At 35.4% G+C, this 20245-nt stretch overlaps 1 protein-coding gene across 1 annotated transcript in view; it reads left to right on the forward strand.

Annotated features, from left to right (window-relative positions):
- The window catches only part of LOC150090996 (unconventional myosin-Id-like), a 227201-nt gene that overhangs the window by 78020 nt on the left and 128936 nt on the right, over nt 1–20245 (forward strand). The window contains exons 3-7 of the mRNA XM_090380130.1: nt 2769–2862; nt 3147–3312; nt 14977–15126; nt 15837–15956; nt 19672–19875. Coding sequence (XP_090236256.1) covers nt 2769–2862; nt 3147–3312; nt 14977–15126; nt 15837–15956; nt 19672–19875 — 734 coding nt within the window. The remainder of the gene's footprint in view (nt 1–2768; nt 2863–3146; nt 3313–14976; nt 15127–15836; nt 15957–19671; nt 19876–20245) is intronic.

Below are 20245 nucleotides of genomic sequence, written 5' to 3' on the forward strand. Positions count from 1 at the left end.
AGAAAATAGCAAATCAGATCTCGTTAATCATCCTCCCTGCATGATTAATTAAGGATAATTAATCATGCAGGGAAATATGATAATTCAGCCAGTTTGGTTCTTTGGGGGAAAGAATGGGCCCTAAATGACAACAGAAAGGTCTCCCTCAATCACAGCAAGGCAAATTCCTCCTGGTGCTCTTCCCACCCCACCCCCATTTTAATTTGCGCACTCAGATCTCCTGAAATCTAGGACTGATCCAGCAGCTAATGAGCTGAACAAGTCCTTCCTATCAATCATGATACTGACTAAGGGCGCAATGTCCAAACAGAAGAGTGTTTAACACCCACTGTCAATCGGCACTCCTTCAAGACAACTTGAATGGATTTCAGCAATGGTCGGATAAAAACAACTGTTTTAGCTGTAAAATTCAAGGTTCTATACTTCAGAACGACTCAAAATAAGATATACATGTGGAAGAACTGAATTAAAAATAACATGGGAAGAAACGATTTTGCGATTATAATACAGGCAGACATGGCATTTTCATCTAATGCAGACAACTGGCAAGAAGGGAACATGGTGTCCTATCAATAACTGGTTGTAGACATAGGGAGGTCATAATTACACAATACAAAGCAATTATAGTATCACACTTTTTAAGCATTAGCAGAGGATGCAAGAAAGCAAACTTATACAGCATCAACCAAAAAAAAAAAAAAACCTTCCCATTTCACTAATCCATTCATTCCAAATGTTTGTCTAGTTCTGCCTTGAATTTATTTAAGCTATCAACTTCCACAACAACAGATGGAAGTTTGTTCCAGCAATCAACTACCTGCTGGCTAAAGTCAAATTTCCGCACATCCATTCTACAACTGTTTTTCCTCAGTTTGAATCTATGCCCCCTCGGGTTTATAATCTGAGCAACAGGAAGAATCCCATCAGCATTAAGCCTGCTCAATCCATTCAAGGGCTCATACACTTCAATCAGATTGCCTTACAGGTGCCTAAGCCTCCAGAAGCTGCAATTTGCAGAACTTAATTCTTTCTTCATAAGAGCACCCTTTTGTTCCCTTTACCAGTCTTGTTGCCCCTTCTCTGTACTCATTCTAGCAACTCTAGATCATTCCTATAACGAGGCTTCCAGACCTGTATGCAGTACTCAAGGTGTGGCCTGACCATTGCTTATACAAGGGGATAATCACCTCCTTATCCCTGCTTCCAAAATTCCTGTATATCATTGACAATACCCCATGACCTACTCTGGCAGCCTGTCTGCACTGCTCAGAAAACTTCATATCTGACTGCTCAATACCCCAAGGTCTCTTTCATTCTCCACTACCCTGAGTGTAACACCACATAGTTGGTACATTTCTCTGGGGTTACTGCTACCCATATGCAGTACTTTGCATCAATGTTAAACTTCAGTTGCCACTTCTCAGCCCATCTACCCAACTATTCCAGATCCTGTTACAACAGCATACTGTCATTACTATTATTAACAACCCTGCCAACCTTTGTATCATCTACAAACTTTGATATTAAGCTTGATATACCCTCATCAATATCATTGATAAATATACAAAACAACAATGCACCCACACCGAACCCTGAGCGACACCACTAATAACATTAGTCCATGTAGAGCAGTACCCATTGACCACCACTCTGTCTTCTCCCACTCAACCATCCTTTTATCCATTGTAGTAACTTGCCCTTAATGCCATACTGCTCCAATTTGTATAGTAGTCATCCATTTGCAACAGTATCAAAAGCTTTCCTGAAATCGAAGTATATGATATCAAAATTATTTTTTGCAACCAGTTCCTTTGTGACCACATCATAGTATCCAATAAAATTGGTCAGACAAGACTCTTCCCCCTTGACAAACCCAATCTGTGACCGAATTATTATAGTCTTGTATAAATTATCCTGCAATGCTTCTTTAACCAGTGACTCCATTATTTTCTGTGGAAGAGAAGTCAAACTAACAGGTTTGTAATTACTTGTCACCCTTTGTGAACTGGAGATACATTTACACAATATCCAGTCCTTGGGGACTTCCCCCTCCCGAGTTTAAGGATGCTCTCATAATTATGGCTAAGGGTTTGCTTACTTCCTTTGCTGCCTCCTTTAATATAACTGGATAGATCTCACCCACCCCAGTGCCTTTGTTATGTTTAACTTGAACAGTTTGTCCTCCACTTTGCTCTCAGTTATTACAAAATTACTTAACTCCCTGTCAGAGTTTGATAAACACCTGGCCCCCACTTCCTTGATGAACTCCTCGCGTGTGAATGTAGATGCAAAATACTCATTTAGTTCGGCAGCTATCTGAGAATGATCATCTACAGTCAAACCATTGATATCAAGTGGACCAATCTGATTCACCCCCTTCCTTTTAGAGTTTATATAAGTAAAGAACTCTTTGCTGTTTTTCTTTGCATCCTTTGCCAAAGATTTTTCATAATCTCCCTTCGCTTGCCCAACCTCCTTTGTGACTTGATTACTTCAAATGTGTGGCTGTTGCATGCAGTGGCAAATTGTTATTATGGCATCTGAAAACATTTGAAACATTAAGCACCTTGTCATGACTCATTCTGCTTATTGTGATATGTCTGCTGTTGCTTGTATACTTCTAAACCTGTTCCTGCTTTGCAAATATCTTGTTTGCATAGTTTGCTACATTGGGTGGGCAGTTTCCAAATACTTTTGGTAGGATAGTACATATTAATGATGTATTAAATGGCGTAATTTTTAGACATTTTATTAACTTTTTATTATAGGTGAGAGTGGGTCAGGAAAAACTGAAGCTTCAAAAATCATAATGAGATATATTGCAGCCATCACCAATATTAGTGGCCAGCAAGAAATAGAAAGGTAATCTCCTTATTTCAATTACATATTTTGAAAGATTCTCTTGTTTATTTTCCTCTTTTTCTTGTTTTCTGGAATCTTGTTTATTTTTTCTCAAACAGTTATCCCTAATAGAGGTATGTAATCTTGTTTAGAAATCATCGTGCTCCTAGAACAATGGGTCTAGAGTCTGTACATATTGCTGTACAATGCCTCGTGTTCATTGGTATGTATTTGAAAAAGTGGAGCGTGACTTCTTAAATTTATTTAAATGAATTATACTTTTTTTTTTTTCCCTTTAATTTCAGAGTGAAAAATATTCTTCTTCAATCAAATTGTATCTTGGAGGCATTTGGAAATGCGAAGACTACTCGCAATGATAATTCAAGTCGATTTGGAAAATATATGGATATCAATTTTGATTTTAAAGGTGACCCCTTAGGGGGTCACATCAATAATTATCTGCTTGAAAAGGTAAATATACCTATAATACTCTAATTCAGTATTTTTTAATGTGGCAGCATGGAGGGGGGGAGGGTTGGCAGCCAGTTTATTTAAAAACGTTTTCATACAAAAATAGAGTTGGTGATTGCTCAGAATTAAGGTACAACTCAGAATTAATTTTTTAGTAAAAGAATTCTGCCCCTGCTAAGCTTTTCAGAATTGAATTCTGAAGTGTGTGTGTGGCTTGAATACATGCGGGCAGTGAGTTTTCTGTTAGCGGTGGCTCTGTGGAGTGAGTTTCTTCACAAAATGAAAAAGCTCGCTCCACAGAGAGAATTTCAAATTTTTGAATTAACTTTGTACATAAATGCTTTTAAATATTAATTTGTAGTTGTTTTGACTTGGTTTCCCAACATTAGATAGTTTATCTTTCTAAATAATATCGGATTATATAATAAAATATAACAGTTATTACAATAAAGTTCAAATATCATATTAACCATTAGAAAGACATAATATGGCACTGGCAGCCTATGTTGTTAAATTCCAAAACAACCCAACATTAGAGTGAAATTACTATAAAAAATGAAATAAATTTAAGTTTTTCATTCATTAAAAAATTGCTATTATTTATATTTCATATTTTTTGCATAAAAATTCATTTTTATTGTAAAAAAATTAATTTTTTATGCAATAATATCCTCTACTTCTTTATATGGATCTGAATTTCAGAGAATTTTGGCTTTTGTGAACCTAGGTTGGACAGGAATGGCTGAGAGGTTCCACATCTATGATTTTAAAATCTATTTTCACGTTGCCATCTGCCATGTATAGGTGTCTATGTTGGTGATGTTAGCACTTATTGGAAGATTAAGGCAATTTGCATCTTAACATTCTGATGCGAGCACCCAAGGATAAAGTATGCCAGAGCTGTTATTTTTTTAATTTAAAGAAAATCTATATGAATGACATCAATGCCGGTTTAAAAATTCCTCAATTATTGTGTTTCCGATTTATATGCATCATTAATTGTTTTGTTATCAAAGAAAACAGGTCATAAAAAAAAAATAGGAACCAAGTGTTTTTTTAGGCTAGTTCATGCATAATTATTTTGTCTTGAAAAACAAGAATTCAAAATTTTCTGCATCTTTCCTCTTTAATTACTGAAGCACACTACTGTCACAATTGATAGTGTTTACGTGATGTTGCTTCAGATGTTTTGATTTCTTGGTGGTGGATCATGACTGAATATGCTGCCCCACAGCATGTAGGATTTTCAGTTTGTTTCTTTCAAGTTTCACTTGCCAACAATAAATACAACACCCAAATATGGATGGTTTTTAACATGTTGGGGGGGGGGAACCATATCTGAAGCATGGTAGAGGGAGTTTATTTAAAAAAAAAAATTAAAAATATGCACTTTAAAAAATTGGATTATTCACTGTTGTGTTCAAAATAGATTGAAAATAAAGAGTGGCATCAAAAAGTGAATACAGGCAAATTACCCTACTCGTAAGTAGAAATTATTGCTGAAAACAAGTACCAAGTGCACATTACTATATTATTACATAAAAATTTTACTCAAATTGTTAAAAAATAAAAGGAAACAAAAAATGGAACTTGTTAAAGTGAAAATCACATTTTTATTTTATATTATGTTGTTTTATTTTAAATAAGCATGAGTAATTTATCATTAGTCATTGTCAGAAGAATTGTAGAAAGGTGAGGAAGGTGCTTCTTTGAAAGTTGACCCAATCACACTTAAAGATATTGATGACACTAGATCTGTATCTTCTTGTTTTGTATTGGTTCTCTTGAAAAAAAGAATCCAGTGAAGGGCCATTGGGGCCTTCTTGTTTTCATCGTAAATAACTTTGTAACAAGACATTGCTTCACGTACATTTGTGGACGCTATAAATTAATTATCTGTCTGGAACTTGAATAATGATGGTGCCTTTTTATCAAATTAAAGCCTCTGCCATCTGCTTAATGGTAAATCTTTTTCATTCTTTAACTTGTTCTTCAGTAGCATTATCCTCAAGCCTCTGATTCTAGTTCCATTAAATCTTCATTTGTTGACTCTTGAGTATGTGAACATAGCAACTTATTAAAGTCCTCTTCTCTTAGATCTTAAGTGGTGTGCCCATCTGGACAAGATCCATTAATATATTTGTGTCGTCCTCCACTTCCTCAGAAAGATGAGAATTGTTAATGAATGGGCATAAGTGTTTCCATGCACCATTCATTCATATTTGTTACTTCATGTCAGGAAGCATCAGTGTTCTTTATGGCCTTGTAAATATCACACTGTTTCAGTGTTACTCCATTATCGTGTTTTTTTTGCCATTACTGCCTGTCTGAATGTTCTTCTTAGGTAATATTTCTTAAGAATGCAAGAACTCTGTGGTCCATTGGTTGAAGTATCAGAGTGGTGTGTGGAAGTAAGTAGATTACCTGGACATTAGGATGAAAATCATCCAGATCTTCTGGATGCCCAGGGTGGTATCAAGCAAAAGGAGGATTTTAAAAGGCATCTCTTCCTGGTTGCAATATTTTTTAACCTCTGGATTGAAATGGTGGAAAAAGAAATTATCTTTAAACAGAGCAAGTGTAATCCATGTTTTGGTGTTAGTTTTTTCAAATTACAGGTAGAGAAACTTTGATTATCTTTATAAAGAGTCCTTGGATTTTTGGAATGGTAAACTAATAGGCGTTTCATTTTGAAATCTCCCTAAGTATTTCCACCAAATAGGAGAGTGATTCGATCTTTTGAAGCCTTAAAACCAGGCTTACTCTTTTCCTTGCTGATATATGTTCTATCAGCCATCTTCTTCCAAAATAAACATGTTTCTTCTGCATTAAAATTTTTGTTGAGGTAGATAACCCTTGATAACTTTGATAATCTCTGCAAGTATTGCAGATAATTCTTTCTTTGCAGCCATGGTGTCTGCACTAGCACTTCGCCACTCACTTTATGTAGATTTAAATGAATCTTGAATTTATGAAACCATCTGTGGCTTGCAGTAAATATTTCATCCCAAACATTTGTGCCTTGTTGTTTGACCTTCACATCTTCAAATAAACTCTTAGCTCTCTCTCTTGAATTAATAATAGGTATTTGACATTGATTCTGATTCTCTAACTACATAGCCAAAAGACTTTCCATTTCATCCATGACTTTCTCCACTTTTTGCTAATGATTGTTGATTGCAGTGGTGCAGCACTTTTTACATGTTCCTAGATTTGTTGTTTGTCCTTCAGAATCATTGTTGCCATTGATTGATTCGTGCCGTACATATTCATGTCTGTCGTTTTCTCACCGCCTTCATTTCTTTATTTCTATCTTTTCCATCATGATTGTAGAATGCTTCTTACTAGCAACTTCAGTATCCTTACTAATGTGTTTATCAGACATGATATTGGTTCACGTTGTTCAAATAAAAAATAAATACAAGCAATTCCTGCTACGTATGTTCATCAAATGTGATATGCACTAATCTAACAAACTAATAAACAGCTTTGTTCATATCTCCAAAAGTTCATAATTAAGGGAAGCACATGTAATTCTAAAATATTTTTCATGTTGATTTTAAGGTTATAAAATGGAATATTGGTACAGCTGTTGGTTAGAAGGAAATTTGCATGCTTGTCACAAGGTTAATGGAAATATAGTCTAAAACCACCTCTAAAGATGTATGTAGTCAAACTACGGGACCAATAATATTATTGATGTTATAATAGAGGTTGACACTTTTTAAATTTATATTGAAATTGGTAAAAAGTTAATAAAATTTTAGTAACAGATATAAAATGCATGCATACCACATAGGTATGACTCCAGTTACACACTAAATACAGTTCTACTTTCATAGACATTGCATAGGAACTGTTTACATACATATGTTAAAACGCCCAAAAAAAAAAAAAAAAAAAAAAAAAATATATATATATATATATATAAGCTAAATTAAAATAGAATATTGCCAGTAGTATGGCAAACCAGTAGGGTGAAAATGAACTGAACCAAATAAAATAACAATAACAGAAAAATATAGGTGGGGAGGTAAAGAAGAAAAAGGTAGTGTTGAAACAACGTTCCTAAAATAATTTAGAAATTAAGCCAATTAAAAGAAATTTAGCACCCTCGATGGCACCCATTTCCAAATTTTATATATATATATATACACACACACACACACACACACACACACACACACACACACTTATAAAATTATTTGTACAATATATTGCACATTCAATAATACTGTATTGTTTAACAGAAATAATGTGATACTTTGTGATACCAGAAGCAATTCTCTTTCTTTTCTGTGCCATTCAAATTTTCAAAGTGTGGACAGTGATTTATCACTTGATATGTCACAAGTTAATTTAAAAAAGAATCCTGTTTCATCTGCATTAAAAATGCAAATGGTATTCATGTCTTTTGCCTTCACCTGAAACTTTTCCAAAATACGAGGGATGGCAATAAAGTTCTGGGACTGGTGCTATTCCAAATAACCACCACCTGATTGAATGCCCTTATTACACCATTCTAAAAGTTCCTGAGAGGAGTTGGCGAAGGCATCCAAAGAGATGATGTTCAGTTCAGCGGTTACTTTTTTTTTACATTTTCAACATTCTGAAATCTCTTTCCTTTGAGGGCAGTTTCTATCTTGGGAAAGAGGAAAAGAAGTCTGCTAGTGCTAGATCAGGAGAGTAGGATAGGTGGTTGATCTGTACAGTGCCATGTTTCATCAGAAATGTCTTTACAAAAACTTTGGAACTGGTGAGAGCCTTGTTGTGCAATAAGAATCAGCTGCTTTTCTTGAAATTGTGGCCTCATCTGGGAAATGTGCTTCAGTAGTCTTTGAAAGCTCCTGTATATAGAATGCGTCATTGACTCTCTCTCTCTCTCTCTCTCTCTCTCTCTCAGATACAAATTCCTTTTGAATCGCACCTTATTTGTCAAAAAACAATTTTGAAGTCCACTGCAAGTGTAAATGAAATATTTTGGGCCTTGGTGATGATTTTGAAGTCCACTGTATGCGGTGAAACTTCATTTGGGTCCTACTCTAACGTCCAACATCCATCTCCAGTGACAATACTGTCAAGGAAATTAGGATTGTCTGGATGAAGTCTTTGCATGATGACACATTTCATTGCTTCTGTTCTTCTATGAGGACCACACAGACCTTCCCTAAATCTTCATGCAGAATTTGACATGTTATCTCCTTATTCATATCCAACTCATCAGCCATCATTCTGAGAGACAAACAATGATCTCTTGCCACAATTTCTCAAACTTTTGAAATTCTGTACCTATTTAGAGGAGTTGATGGATGCTCACTTCTTGTGTCATCGCAGACATTCTCACGTCCATCTTTGAACTGCTTATACCATTCAAACACACTGGTATGACATGTTTCATCACCATAAACAGTTTAACATTTCATATGCTTCTGTTGAAGATTTTCCCCCAGTTTAAAGTAAATTTTGATATTCGTTCATTGCTCCATTGCAAAATCGTGACACGGAACATTACTGCTACTAATGAAACTGGTTGTTGCTTGCAACCTGTCAGCCTACTGAAAAATCTCTGTACCACCATCTGTTGCAGGAGGTTTGAACTACAACATACCTCATACTATTACTGTTTATTTTCAAACTCATCGAGAATGACTGCAACAGCACCACTCTGAGTGCTGTTGCAGTCATGCTTGATACCACACCTTTTATTGCCACACCTTGTATATGTTGTGATACAAACTTAAATCAATCTATCCAACCAGTGTAACAGAGAGTTCTCAATTCCAAATAGTTTGGGAAAATGTTGAGCATTAATCATTAAAAGTGGACCACTTACTGGAATATTTTTCCTGCTTTTATGTTTAATCATTTTAAAAGTGCCCCATCAATGTTAGAATGTTCTGGTTTATGTGTGCATTTCATTTTGCTGCAGTTCTTTTTCAAATGATTCTAACTTTTCATTTTGAATTTCAAATTGTATGCAGTATTGAGTTTGATAGATAAATTAAATTCACAAGCAATAAACTCTCTTCTTCCCATTTCCTGTTTCTCTAATTTTCATTTTGTCTTCCAGACTTTACTTTTTGCTTGCTGTTTGTTTTAAAACTACTATATGGCGTAAAAATTGTGTTAATCTCTATAGCAGAACTAACTAACTAACTAATCTCTGTAACAGAATTATAACATAGTTTAGTCTATGGCTTTTGCCCTAGACTTAACTGTGTCTCTGCAATAAAATGGTGTAGATTAGTTGGAATTCTGTGTTCTCAAGTAGAGGGTAAATGATCTTATCCCCTTCTTGGGAACATTGTTTTTGTTATCCTCTACTTGAGGATATTAAAGTCAAGGTGTGCAATTTCGATGCTTTAGTAACCAAAGCAAAATGGCACTCATTTATATAGAGAATTTTCTTAACTGACTTAATTATGCTGTTATTGCTGAGTTGTTTTTTTTTTTTATGTTTCTGTAATGAAGTTTGACTGTATTTAAGTATGTACTCCATAGGGCCCATATAGTAGTAGTAGTAGTGACAAATTATGCAAGAAAGCAAGCTTATATAACCTCATCCAAAAAAAAATATATATACACTTCACCAATCATACCCTCCAAGAATTTGTCTAGTTCTTCCTTGAATTTATTCAAACCATCCACTTCCATGTGGAAGCTTGTTATGTTATTTTGGTTTTTAGGAGCATTAACAACTAAGGCCATATTGCTCCGGGAATATGCAGTGGTCATTCCCTTGACCTTTCCGCATCCTCCGTATTTGGTGATGGAAGCTTGTACCAACAATCAACCATGCACTGGCTGACGGCAAAATTTCTGCACATCTAATCTGCAACCATTCTTCAACTTGAATTTATGCCCCCTCGTTCCAGGTGCTGCAATTTGCAGAACTGAAGCTTTTCTAGGTAAGAGCACAATTTTGTTCCCTTCACCAATCTGGTTTCCCTTCTCTGCACCAGTTCTAGCAGATCTAAATCACTTCCTAAAGTGAGGTTTCCAGAACTGTATTCAGTACGTACTCAAGATGTGGCTTAATCATATCCAAAGGAATAATCACCTCCTCTTCCCTCCTTATCTCTGCTAGCAAAGTTTCTGTATATCATTGACAAAGCCCCATGAGCTGTCCTGGTAGCATGTCTGTACTGCTCAGAGAATTTTTTTAAAAGGCTGCACTGTGTTCTTCCCCAGGTGTTCTTCATTGTCCACTACCAGGCACCTCCGTAGCCAGGTGGGAAGGAGCAGCAGTGCGTAGCACACACTTCTTGATTAGACCGGGGTTTGAGCCTGTCACCACCAAATACGGAGGATGCGGAAAGGTCAAGGAATGACCACCGCATATTCCCCGAGAAATATGGCCCCAGTTGCTAATGCTCCTAAAAAAACCAAATAACAACAACAATCTGTCCACTACCCTGAGTGTAGTACCACACAGTTGATAAAGTTATTCTGGGATTACTGTTACCCACAGGCAATACCTTGCATTTGTCAATGTTAAACTTCAGTTGCCATTTCTTAGCCCATCTGTCTAACTTTTCTAGATCCTGTTGCAGTAGAATACCATCATTACTGTCATTAACCACCCTGCCAACCTTTGCATCACGTGCAAACTTGGACATTAAGCCTGATATGCCTTCATAAATATCATTGATAAATGTAGAAAACTAGAATGTATCCAAAACTGAAGCCTGCACTATTCTACTAACAAGATAATACCACTCTCTCTTCTACTTAACCATCCCTTTATCCATACAGTAACTTGCCCTTAATTCCACATTGCTTCAGCTTGCACAGCAGTACCTTTATGATCAACAGTACCAAAAGACATTTCACAAAATCCAAGCATACAATAACAAAATTATTTTTTGCATTCTGTTCCTTGGTCACTGCATCATAGTAATCTATCAGTCTGGTTAGACAAGACAGCCCCTTAACAAATGCATGCTATGACTGCAATATAATTGCACCGACCGGGCTAGCCGGGTGGGTAAAGTACCTGCCTAGCAACTCAAAGGTCGTGGGTTCGAATCCTGCCTCGGGCTTGGATCAAAGTACTGCAAAAACCTTGGGAGGTGCATTATGGCCACAGAAGCCGATATATATATAATTGCATTCCTGTCCAGATGGTTCTGCATTATTTGTTTAACCAGTGACTCCATTATTTTCCCTGGAACAGATGTTAATTACTCGTCACCTTTTGATCCTCCTTCCTCCTTTATGATTAAGGATACATTTGCACATCTCCATTCTGTACGGATCTCCCCTAAATCCAACAGTGCTCCCGCCGACCGGGCTAGCCGGGTGGGTAAAGTGCTTGCCTGTCAACCCAAAGGTCGCGGGTTCGATTCCCGCCTCGGGCTTGGATCAAAAGTACTGCAAAAACCTTGGGAGGTGCATTATGGCCACAGAAGCCTATGCGCCAACAACTACAAAAAAAAAAACAAAAAACAGTGCTCCCCTAAATCTCACACTTTCAAATTGAATCTTAGCTCATGACATGTTCCCAACTTGTTCTCTGTACTTGTAAGTCCTCAGATCTACTCTTAATATCATTAGATTACGTAATCTACTTTTGCCCTTGGCAAGCATGCCCTGATCCTATTCCACCTATCCTTCTTGCACAACATATTTCTTGTTTCCCTGATGATGGTGTATTGCCTGATGCAAAAGTGCGAGCTCTGGTATTAAGTTTGGGCAGCTGGGAGTGTGATAGGTTTCCCATTTTAAGTCCGAGGTCATCTACCCTGCTGTTCAAAATAAATGCCCATCAGAATGCTAAGTTGGTGCCAAATTTCTTCACACTCTCTGCACCACTCATAAAGACATTTCCTTGGCTGTATCATGTCCTGTTCCAGAAAGGTCTGCGAATGTTGCACAATTTGTTAGGCCATGATTTATAGGAGAATTGCACCCCTTTGATTCTCCCCTGAACCACAGCAATCTTGCCATTTTGTGCCCTATTGTTTTGCTGCTCTAGTCTGGGGCATGATTTCTATTTAAATTCAATTTAATTGATTAACAGTGAAAATTGATAAAATTAATTAATTTAGTTGATTAATCAACAATACTACACTAAGCTAATAAATTCCTAAATGCAGTGATATGTATTACACTTTTTAAGTTTAACTTTATACTTTACGCTGTCAAGTTAAAGATCTGAGTTACACTATACTAGTGGTTTTCAACCTTTTTTTTTTTTTAATAACGGCATAAGTAATTTATTTTATTTTGTGGCACTCCTACTCAATTTTCTGCCTATTAGATCTGATTCTGTGTGTGTGTGTGTGTGTGTGTGTGTGTGTGTGTGTGTGTATATATATATATTGTGTGTGTGTAATATTAAAAAATATATATATTATTTTATATGATATTTATTACAATTATATAATCATAAAAATTACATTTCATAATACAATATATATATATATATATATATATATATATACAGTATATAATTATTCTTTATATAGAGTTACTAAGTAAACACCAGTTATAGATGACTGCAAAATTAAAAAGATACTGTACACCTTTTTATAATGAAATAAACATATAAATTAAAAAATAATAAGTTTAAGTAACTTAAACCCAAATTACGTGGCACCCCTGGAATGTTGTTGCGGCACCCCGGTTGAAAACCACTGCACTATACTGTTATGATCGCAGTTTTAAATTAGTTTTATATCCTTACTAAAATAAGTAAAATTTCTTGGCTAAAAACAAAAAATGCTATTTATCACAATTAAAACCATACTATTATTCCACTGCACTACTGATTATGTGCTATGATATTTGCCCAAAAACACCAATAGAGTAGCAGTAAGAATAATAAGACATAACTTACAAAATCACTAGCTAAATTTAAAAATAAGCTAATGAATGTGACTAAGACTATTAAACTATCTGTCAAACACAATTTAATGTTAATCAAAAGGATGGTAAAAATTTCCAAAAAACTTCTGTTCCCACTAGCTCAAAATTCTTCATCTGTACCTTTCACCATCAGTTTTCTTTAAATGATTGATGCACTATTTTCTGTTTCTGTTTTGAGGTATCACAAATGATGAGAATAATTGTTTTGTTTGCATCTGTTAGACATCCATTGAGCTGTTAAGTGAAGAATTTATGTAATTGTTTGAGTGCCAACTTCCCATATCCAGCAATCATAATTCATCCATCTTTTAACCCTTTGAGAGGAATACAGATAAATAAGGGAAGCAACCCTACTGCACCTACAGCATGTTATAATTTTGCATGTTGTTGTCAGATGCAGTTATCTAGTAGTTTCACAGAAAGAGTTTGACTGGAAAAGGCTGATTATAGAAAATCACGGCCATAGAAAGCAGAGAACAGGAACAATGTGTTTTTCACATATTTGAAAAACACATTGTTCACACATTTTTCACATATGTTTTTCACAAAGAATAAAAGAGTGAATCAGATCAGAATGTTACATAATGGGTACAGGAAAGTCTTAGCTAATCCAGCCAATAAATTGAACAGATATTTCATGTCAATCTTTACAGATGAAAGACCCTTTGTGGAGAGGAGAAACTGTGTGAGTGAAGCTGAGCAGTACATAAATTAGTGGTACTGAAATTACAGAAAATTTTTTATTAGAAAAACTTTTGAACTGCAAAACTGAGGTTGATTGCATATACCCAATAATTTCGAGAGAAATGGTGAGAGAATGCAATGAACAATTAAGATTAATTGTGAATACATCATTGGACTCAAGGGATTGGAGAAATGCCAGAATGTCATATCCATAAAAACAGTTCAAAGAGTAAAATAAGTAATTAGAGACTAGTCAGTCTAACTTCAGGCAGGGAAAATTGTGGAAGTGATCATAGTCTTTGATCACTTGTGATCATTGGGGTACTGGTCTAAGTATGGAGACACACTTAAAGAAACTCTGCAGACTTCTTGAAAAAGGTTCAAAGACCAGTGAAGTACTTGGTGATATCAGCAAAATAGTGCTCATACAAGAAAGATGCAGTCTGCAGAGCTTGGTAACTTGGTATTTTCCATAAGGCAAGGAAGCCAGAGCTTCCTTGCCTTATGGAAAATATTAATACTAAAGCTATGTTTAATTTATTAATATTTTTCTATTGATGAGGATACTTTAGAGAAGATAATTATTTTGAGAAATCACTTGTATAGTGTCCTCAATGACTGTATTAGCATTTGCCACTTGTTGCTGACTTTGAAGTCATTTCCGATCACATTGAGAGACTGGAGGCTCTTTAGTTTGCCAATCTCAGGCAGAAGGAATGAATTTTTCTGCATGGGTTATTTGGGCTTTCAGTCTGCATGACATGCAAATTGCCTATGGCCCATACCTGTAGAGACACAGTGCATGGTAAATCATATGGACTGGCAATGACCACATTGGTTACCAGAAATATCTAAAACCCAACCAGTAGTAAAGGTATATCATGGTTAAATTTCTGTTGTTTCAGGGTTTTTGACTATCAGAAAGGTAACTTTGTAATACCTCAGAGCTCACATAAAACCTCATTTGCTTACACTGTTGTAAGACTTTTTTTGTATTATGTTAAATATAATGATGATATTAAATTTAGAATATTCATACTGTATAATTTAATGTATTGACTGATAACATATTTGATTAGTGTTTTTTTTTTTTTTTTTTTTCCTAATTAGTCTAGAGTAATAAACCAGCATAAAGGAGAAAGAAATTTCCATTCCTTTTATCAGTTACTTTTTGGCACTTCCGATGCAGTATTAAATAGATATGATCTGAAGAGAGATCCATCATTCTATCATTATACTAAACAAGGGGGAAGCCCAAAGGTTTGTGAAGTTTTGTATATCTGTTTTAACCCATGTTAGTCAATGTACTTCAGCAATAACTCGTTCAAGGAAGCAATCAAAAACTACTGATATATTTGTAGTATGTGGTAAAGGGTCCACAAATGTAGATGGCAGGGTTGTTCAATATAAGGGAACTTTGGGCAGCACGTTGCCAGCAGAGTAACACATGGGACTAACATGGCTGTAGGGATAATTGGAATTAGTGGACTGTTATACCTCACTAAATAGCCTACTCTAAATGGATTATTTTTAGAGATTAATTGAGGCTTTTCAATGGTCTGTCTTGGTCACACCAAGACAGACCATTTGGAAAGTAGACCAAAAAACCTGGTGATTTCAGGATATTTTCTGGGGGGGGGGGGATCTGATTGTTAAAATGGTTAATATTATATGTTTATTTTATTTTAAAATAATGAAATATATGGTAGGCCAGAGACTTTACATATATTCCTGAAGTCTTGGTAGCTATATGATGACTTTTATACGGAAGTATAAGGAAGTCTCTGATTCTATAATTTTAATTCTGAATATAATCTCACTTCAGAAATTTTAGAATTCTTATAGTATTTTTTTGGCATTAAGTGCTTAGAAGTAATAAACTTTCCTGAAAGTTTCATTATTCATAATGTAATATAAAAAAATGATTATTACCACTGAATAACGTATAAATCTTCATATCTCATTCATAGGTTAGTAGTATAAATGATAGAGCAGATTATAAAGCTGTCTGGGTGGCTATGAAGACTCTAGGTTTTAATTTGGATCATGCTGAGACTCTGTGGAAGATACTTGCAGCCATTTTGCATTTGGTAAGCTAATTATTGCTTAAGTCATGCACGATTCTGTAACTATTGTGTTGTGCTCATATAGGGCAATTCAAAATGATTTCCTGATTTCAAACATTTGTGACTAAACCAATTAGGATACATTAAAAAGCATGTTACATTTAGATAGATAAAATCCAGTATTTTTCAGTCTAATAAAGTTAATTGCTTTTTTCCTTCCTTCCATCTGAAATGCTGAATACATCAGTCTACAAGATGACACTTTAACCTAAGAAAGGACAGCTTTGTACTAGCATTTTACAAGATGAAATTAGTGTTCATTGAGAATTTTTTAAATGATATGAAAAAGTTCTACCAAGTGGTCATTTTACTCATGTATGCTCAATCATCTTTTTTTTTTTTAATGATAGTATTGAAAATGACAATTTGAAAGTTGCCAATTTTGGACACTTTCAAATGAGGCAAATGAAAGTCTCTTGTACACAACACAAGTTGTTTATAGGAAGTAAAACAGGAAGTAAAAGCTTGAAAAATAAACCAAGATGGTATGTTGCTCAATTTTAATGTAATTTTTACACCGGTTTTAAAGAAATTAAAGCAAAATCCACCTATATATAAAGTATGTAGAATGATTGGGAGAAAATGGGAAAACCCCAAAAAGCTGGTGAGAAGATATCTCACTTAACAGACTTAAGGTTTTGTAAAATTAAGTGTGTGGAACAAAAAGGAAAGTTTCAGAAGTGAAAACTAGAGTATGCCAGTGGGACAGTATATCTCCTCTACTAGCTTAAAGCTGTTACAATCTGAAATGATGAATTTTTAAGAGAATAAATAGTCTTCCGAATGAAATGCTTATAGAAGTTGTGCATAATATATAAATGGGAACACCTGGAAAAAGTAGGAAGAGAGATAAAACTGTCAATGCTCTTTCTCTCCAGGAGAGAGAAAATGCAGAAGCCGCAAGGTGCTTTTGGGCAAAGGAAGACATAAGAGTGGTGTTTGAAAAGTTTTTGGCCTGAGTATGAAGGATTTATTTGAGGAGTCTGATAACATGTTACTTTTCAACATAGTTTCCCTTTTGTCTATCACTATTTCCCAGTGATAGACTTATGGGCAGGTGTGTTGTCCTGGTGGAACAAGGAACATTGTTCCACCAGGCTGGTGGAACAACACCCACAAGGGAAGAGGCGTTTTTGTGCAAATGCCTCACAAGGTCTGCATAATATGCCCCTGTGACTGTCTGGGCTTTCTGGAGGTAATCCACTGGCAGTGCAGTGCTCAATAAATATCCAAAAAAATTATGCCATCACCTTGCCAGCAGAAGGAATAGAGTTGGCTTTCTCTGGGGGGAGGGGAAGCTTTGTTACCACTGTTTCATTTGACTGTTCTGGCTGAAAGTGATAGACTTGCATTTTGTCCATAGTCACAAAGTTATTCACAACAGATCAAAAATGCACAAGAGTTGTCAAGTGAACATTTGCATCATTTTCAAGCAGATCCAGCAAATTTCCTTGCATGACTTTGCAGTGAAATTTGCTGGATCTGCTTGAAAATGATGCAAATGTTCACTTGACTTGACAACTCTTGTGAAATCATCTGCAATGTATTATTGATGCTTTCGCACTATACTTATACATAGTCTAGACTTTCCCATAGCTTGAGGCTTACGCCCTAAATGCTTTATAGTCTAAATACATCATACACCATCAGGCATCTCTCATATTGTGGAGTTATACTTCATAACTGTTTTGCCATCATTGCATCACTTGGGTACCTACCCACCCACTGAAGAAGGGCCAGATAGCCCTGAAACAGTGCCGTCTGGGTGGTGGTGGTATCCATCTGAGAATAAGTAACATTAGTCTTCTCCTCAGGTGAAGCGTTACTTATTCGAAGTAGTGCAATATCATGGCAACTCATTGTGAAGGTATTCACAATATGAGATATAACTTAAAACGATGCCGCTTTGCTAATATTCTGTTCATTCAGATTTGGCTGTATTATTGATGCTTTTGCGCTATACTTATAGATAGCCAATTACAAACATTATTAGGAGGGTCAAGACACGTTTATACGAATTCTAACACAGTGTTGTGGGTTTGCAATCAAGTGCATACAAGTTGGGTGATGACCCCCTCCCCACACACACACACAACATGCTACCACAGAATATGTCAGCTAGTTTGCGAACACCCCCTCGCCCAGCATTCAATGAACTGACGTATCAACAGGTTACAAATCTTTCCTCTAAGGAAGGAAAATCGTTTTGCAATTTTTTTCGTTAGATTCTTTTAATTAATTTTCTTATTTTTAATTGTGTTAAATTGATTTTTAATTGTTTTTTAAACTATTTGTTACTCTAATGTAAGTTTTTCGATTTTTCCGTTTTAATTTCTGGAGAGTATCATACGGAAGTGTTCTACATACTATATTGAGGTAAACTTCTCTTATTATTTTACAATTATTATGTGGTATATATGTTCAGATGAGATTGCCAAGACACTGGCAATGTACTGAACTATCACTCATTGCCAGCTCATCCACACTGCTAACAATTTATGGAGTGATGGACATTGTAGGTCTTCCACAGTGTGGGTCGTCTTCCAGGCTCTCCTTCCTTTTGTTTTAATTCTGCTGTCCACTTCTTAACCATGGAATAAGAAGGGTCATCCTCATCCAATGTTGTAACAGTGTCCTCATAAATTGCCTTTGGCATTAGTCCCTTTTCCCTCAAATATTGGATGACGGCACCACGGTGACTGATTTGTTCATCTTTCCTCATTCACACAACTTTGTTGTTGACCTCCAAATCAACTAAAATGATATTAAAATTATTAAAATTCTAATATCATTTTAGTTGAACTATATTTCAGTAATTACATTTAAAATCATAAAATACTTAAAGCAGTATTTTACTGCTTTAAGTGTGAAATCAAATTATTATTTACTTTATATTCACTAGAGGCACTTTCATGGATAATTATATTTGTCTGTATGTTTTTGGTTTTCACAGCTTTGAGTGCTTCACTGGTGAGTAAAATAATTGCTTACTGGCTGTTGTAGTGTTGTGGCTACAGCCGCTCAGACCTTGTTGTGGTTGAGGGATTATCAAAATACTGCATTCTTCCTTCACCCACTGAAGCACCTTGTAGATTCTCCCTGAAGAGGTGGAGCATCAGCAGTCAAATTTCTTTTCCTACTTCTCCCCAGGTATTTCTGCTTCATTTTTTATATACATTGAACAACTTACTATTCGTTATTTCAGTTTGTGACCATTTTAAGCTAATAGAGAAGACGTCTTACTGGCATACCGGATTGATATGCCAGTAAGATACTGGCATTCGCTTCTGAATCTTTAAATATTGGAGTTAACCACTATTGAAATTTTTAAAGGAAAAGGAAAACACCAAAGAGTCTCTTCCTTTTTTCTTCCAGTCATTCTGTGTACTTCTTATATCAACAGACTTTATTTTAATTCCTTAAAAATAATTTGTCATTGGTGTTAACATTTTAAGCTAACACATATCATCTTGGTTGACTTTTCAGGCTTTGTTTCCTTTTTGGTTGGTGTCTGCAAGAATTTCACATACACCACAACTTTCTTCATGTTCTTTATCATTATTAATCTAAAAAATCTTTGCAAACTATTTTGATATCACTGGTGTTTATTTACTAATTAATTTTCCTTCCTTTTTATTAATATTGGCTTCCGAGAGTGAAAAAACTGAACTTTTTACAGGGTAACATTGAACTGATATCAGAACAAGAAGAAACTCATGTAAAGAATATAGATGTAGTGAAATCAGTGGCACAGTGTTTGGAAGTCTCAGAAGAAGCATTAAGCAAAACTCTGTGTCAAAGAATTATTGCTGCTCGTGGAGAGGTAATGGAGAAAGGACACACTGTTTCACAGGCTATCCATGGAAAAGATGCATTTGCCAAGGTAAGTAGTAATTTTTTTTTTTGTATTTATGTTTTATTTGATTGAATATGTGTGAGGTTGGTTCAGTAAATTTGTAGAATGACTATGAAAGAAAATAAAGCTTTTGAAAAAGTTTTTTTATATTAGTGTTCAACAGAGTTCTTCTGAGCTGCAGTTAGTCTTGCAAGCATAAATTACCTCTCTCTGAATGAAATCTTTGTCTGCGAAGGGGTTCCTTCAGTTTGTAAAGAGGAATAAGTTTAGTAGGAGTAAGTCTTGGAGAATAAGCGGAGGTGAGGATTTTGAGCCTGTAGATGTTATGAGGTTGACTTGTGTGGTGTCCTGGTGGAAAGAGAACACCACACCAGTACAACTTCCTCTTCAATTGTAT

Source organism: Mastigoproctus giganteus, chromosome 1 (assembly GCF_048544385.1).
Source record: "Mastigoproctus giganteus isolate SK-2022 chromosome 1, ASM4854438v1, whole genome shotgun sequence".
Taxonomy (NCBI): domain Eukaryota; kingdom Metazoa; phylum Arthropoda; class Arachnida; order Uropygi; family Thelyphonidae; genus Mastigoproctus; species Mastigoproctus giganteus.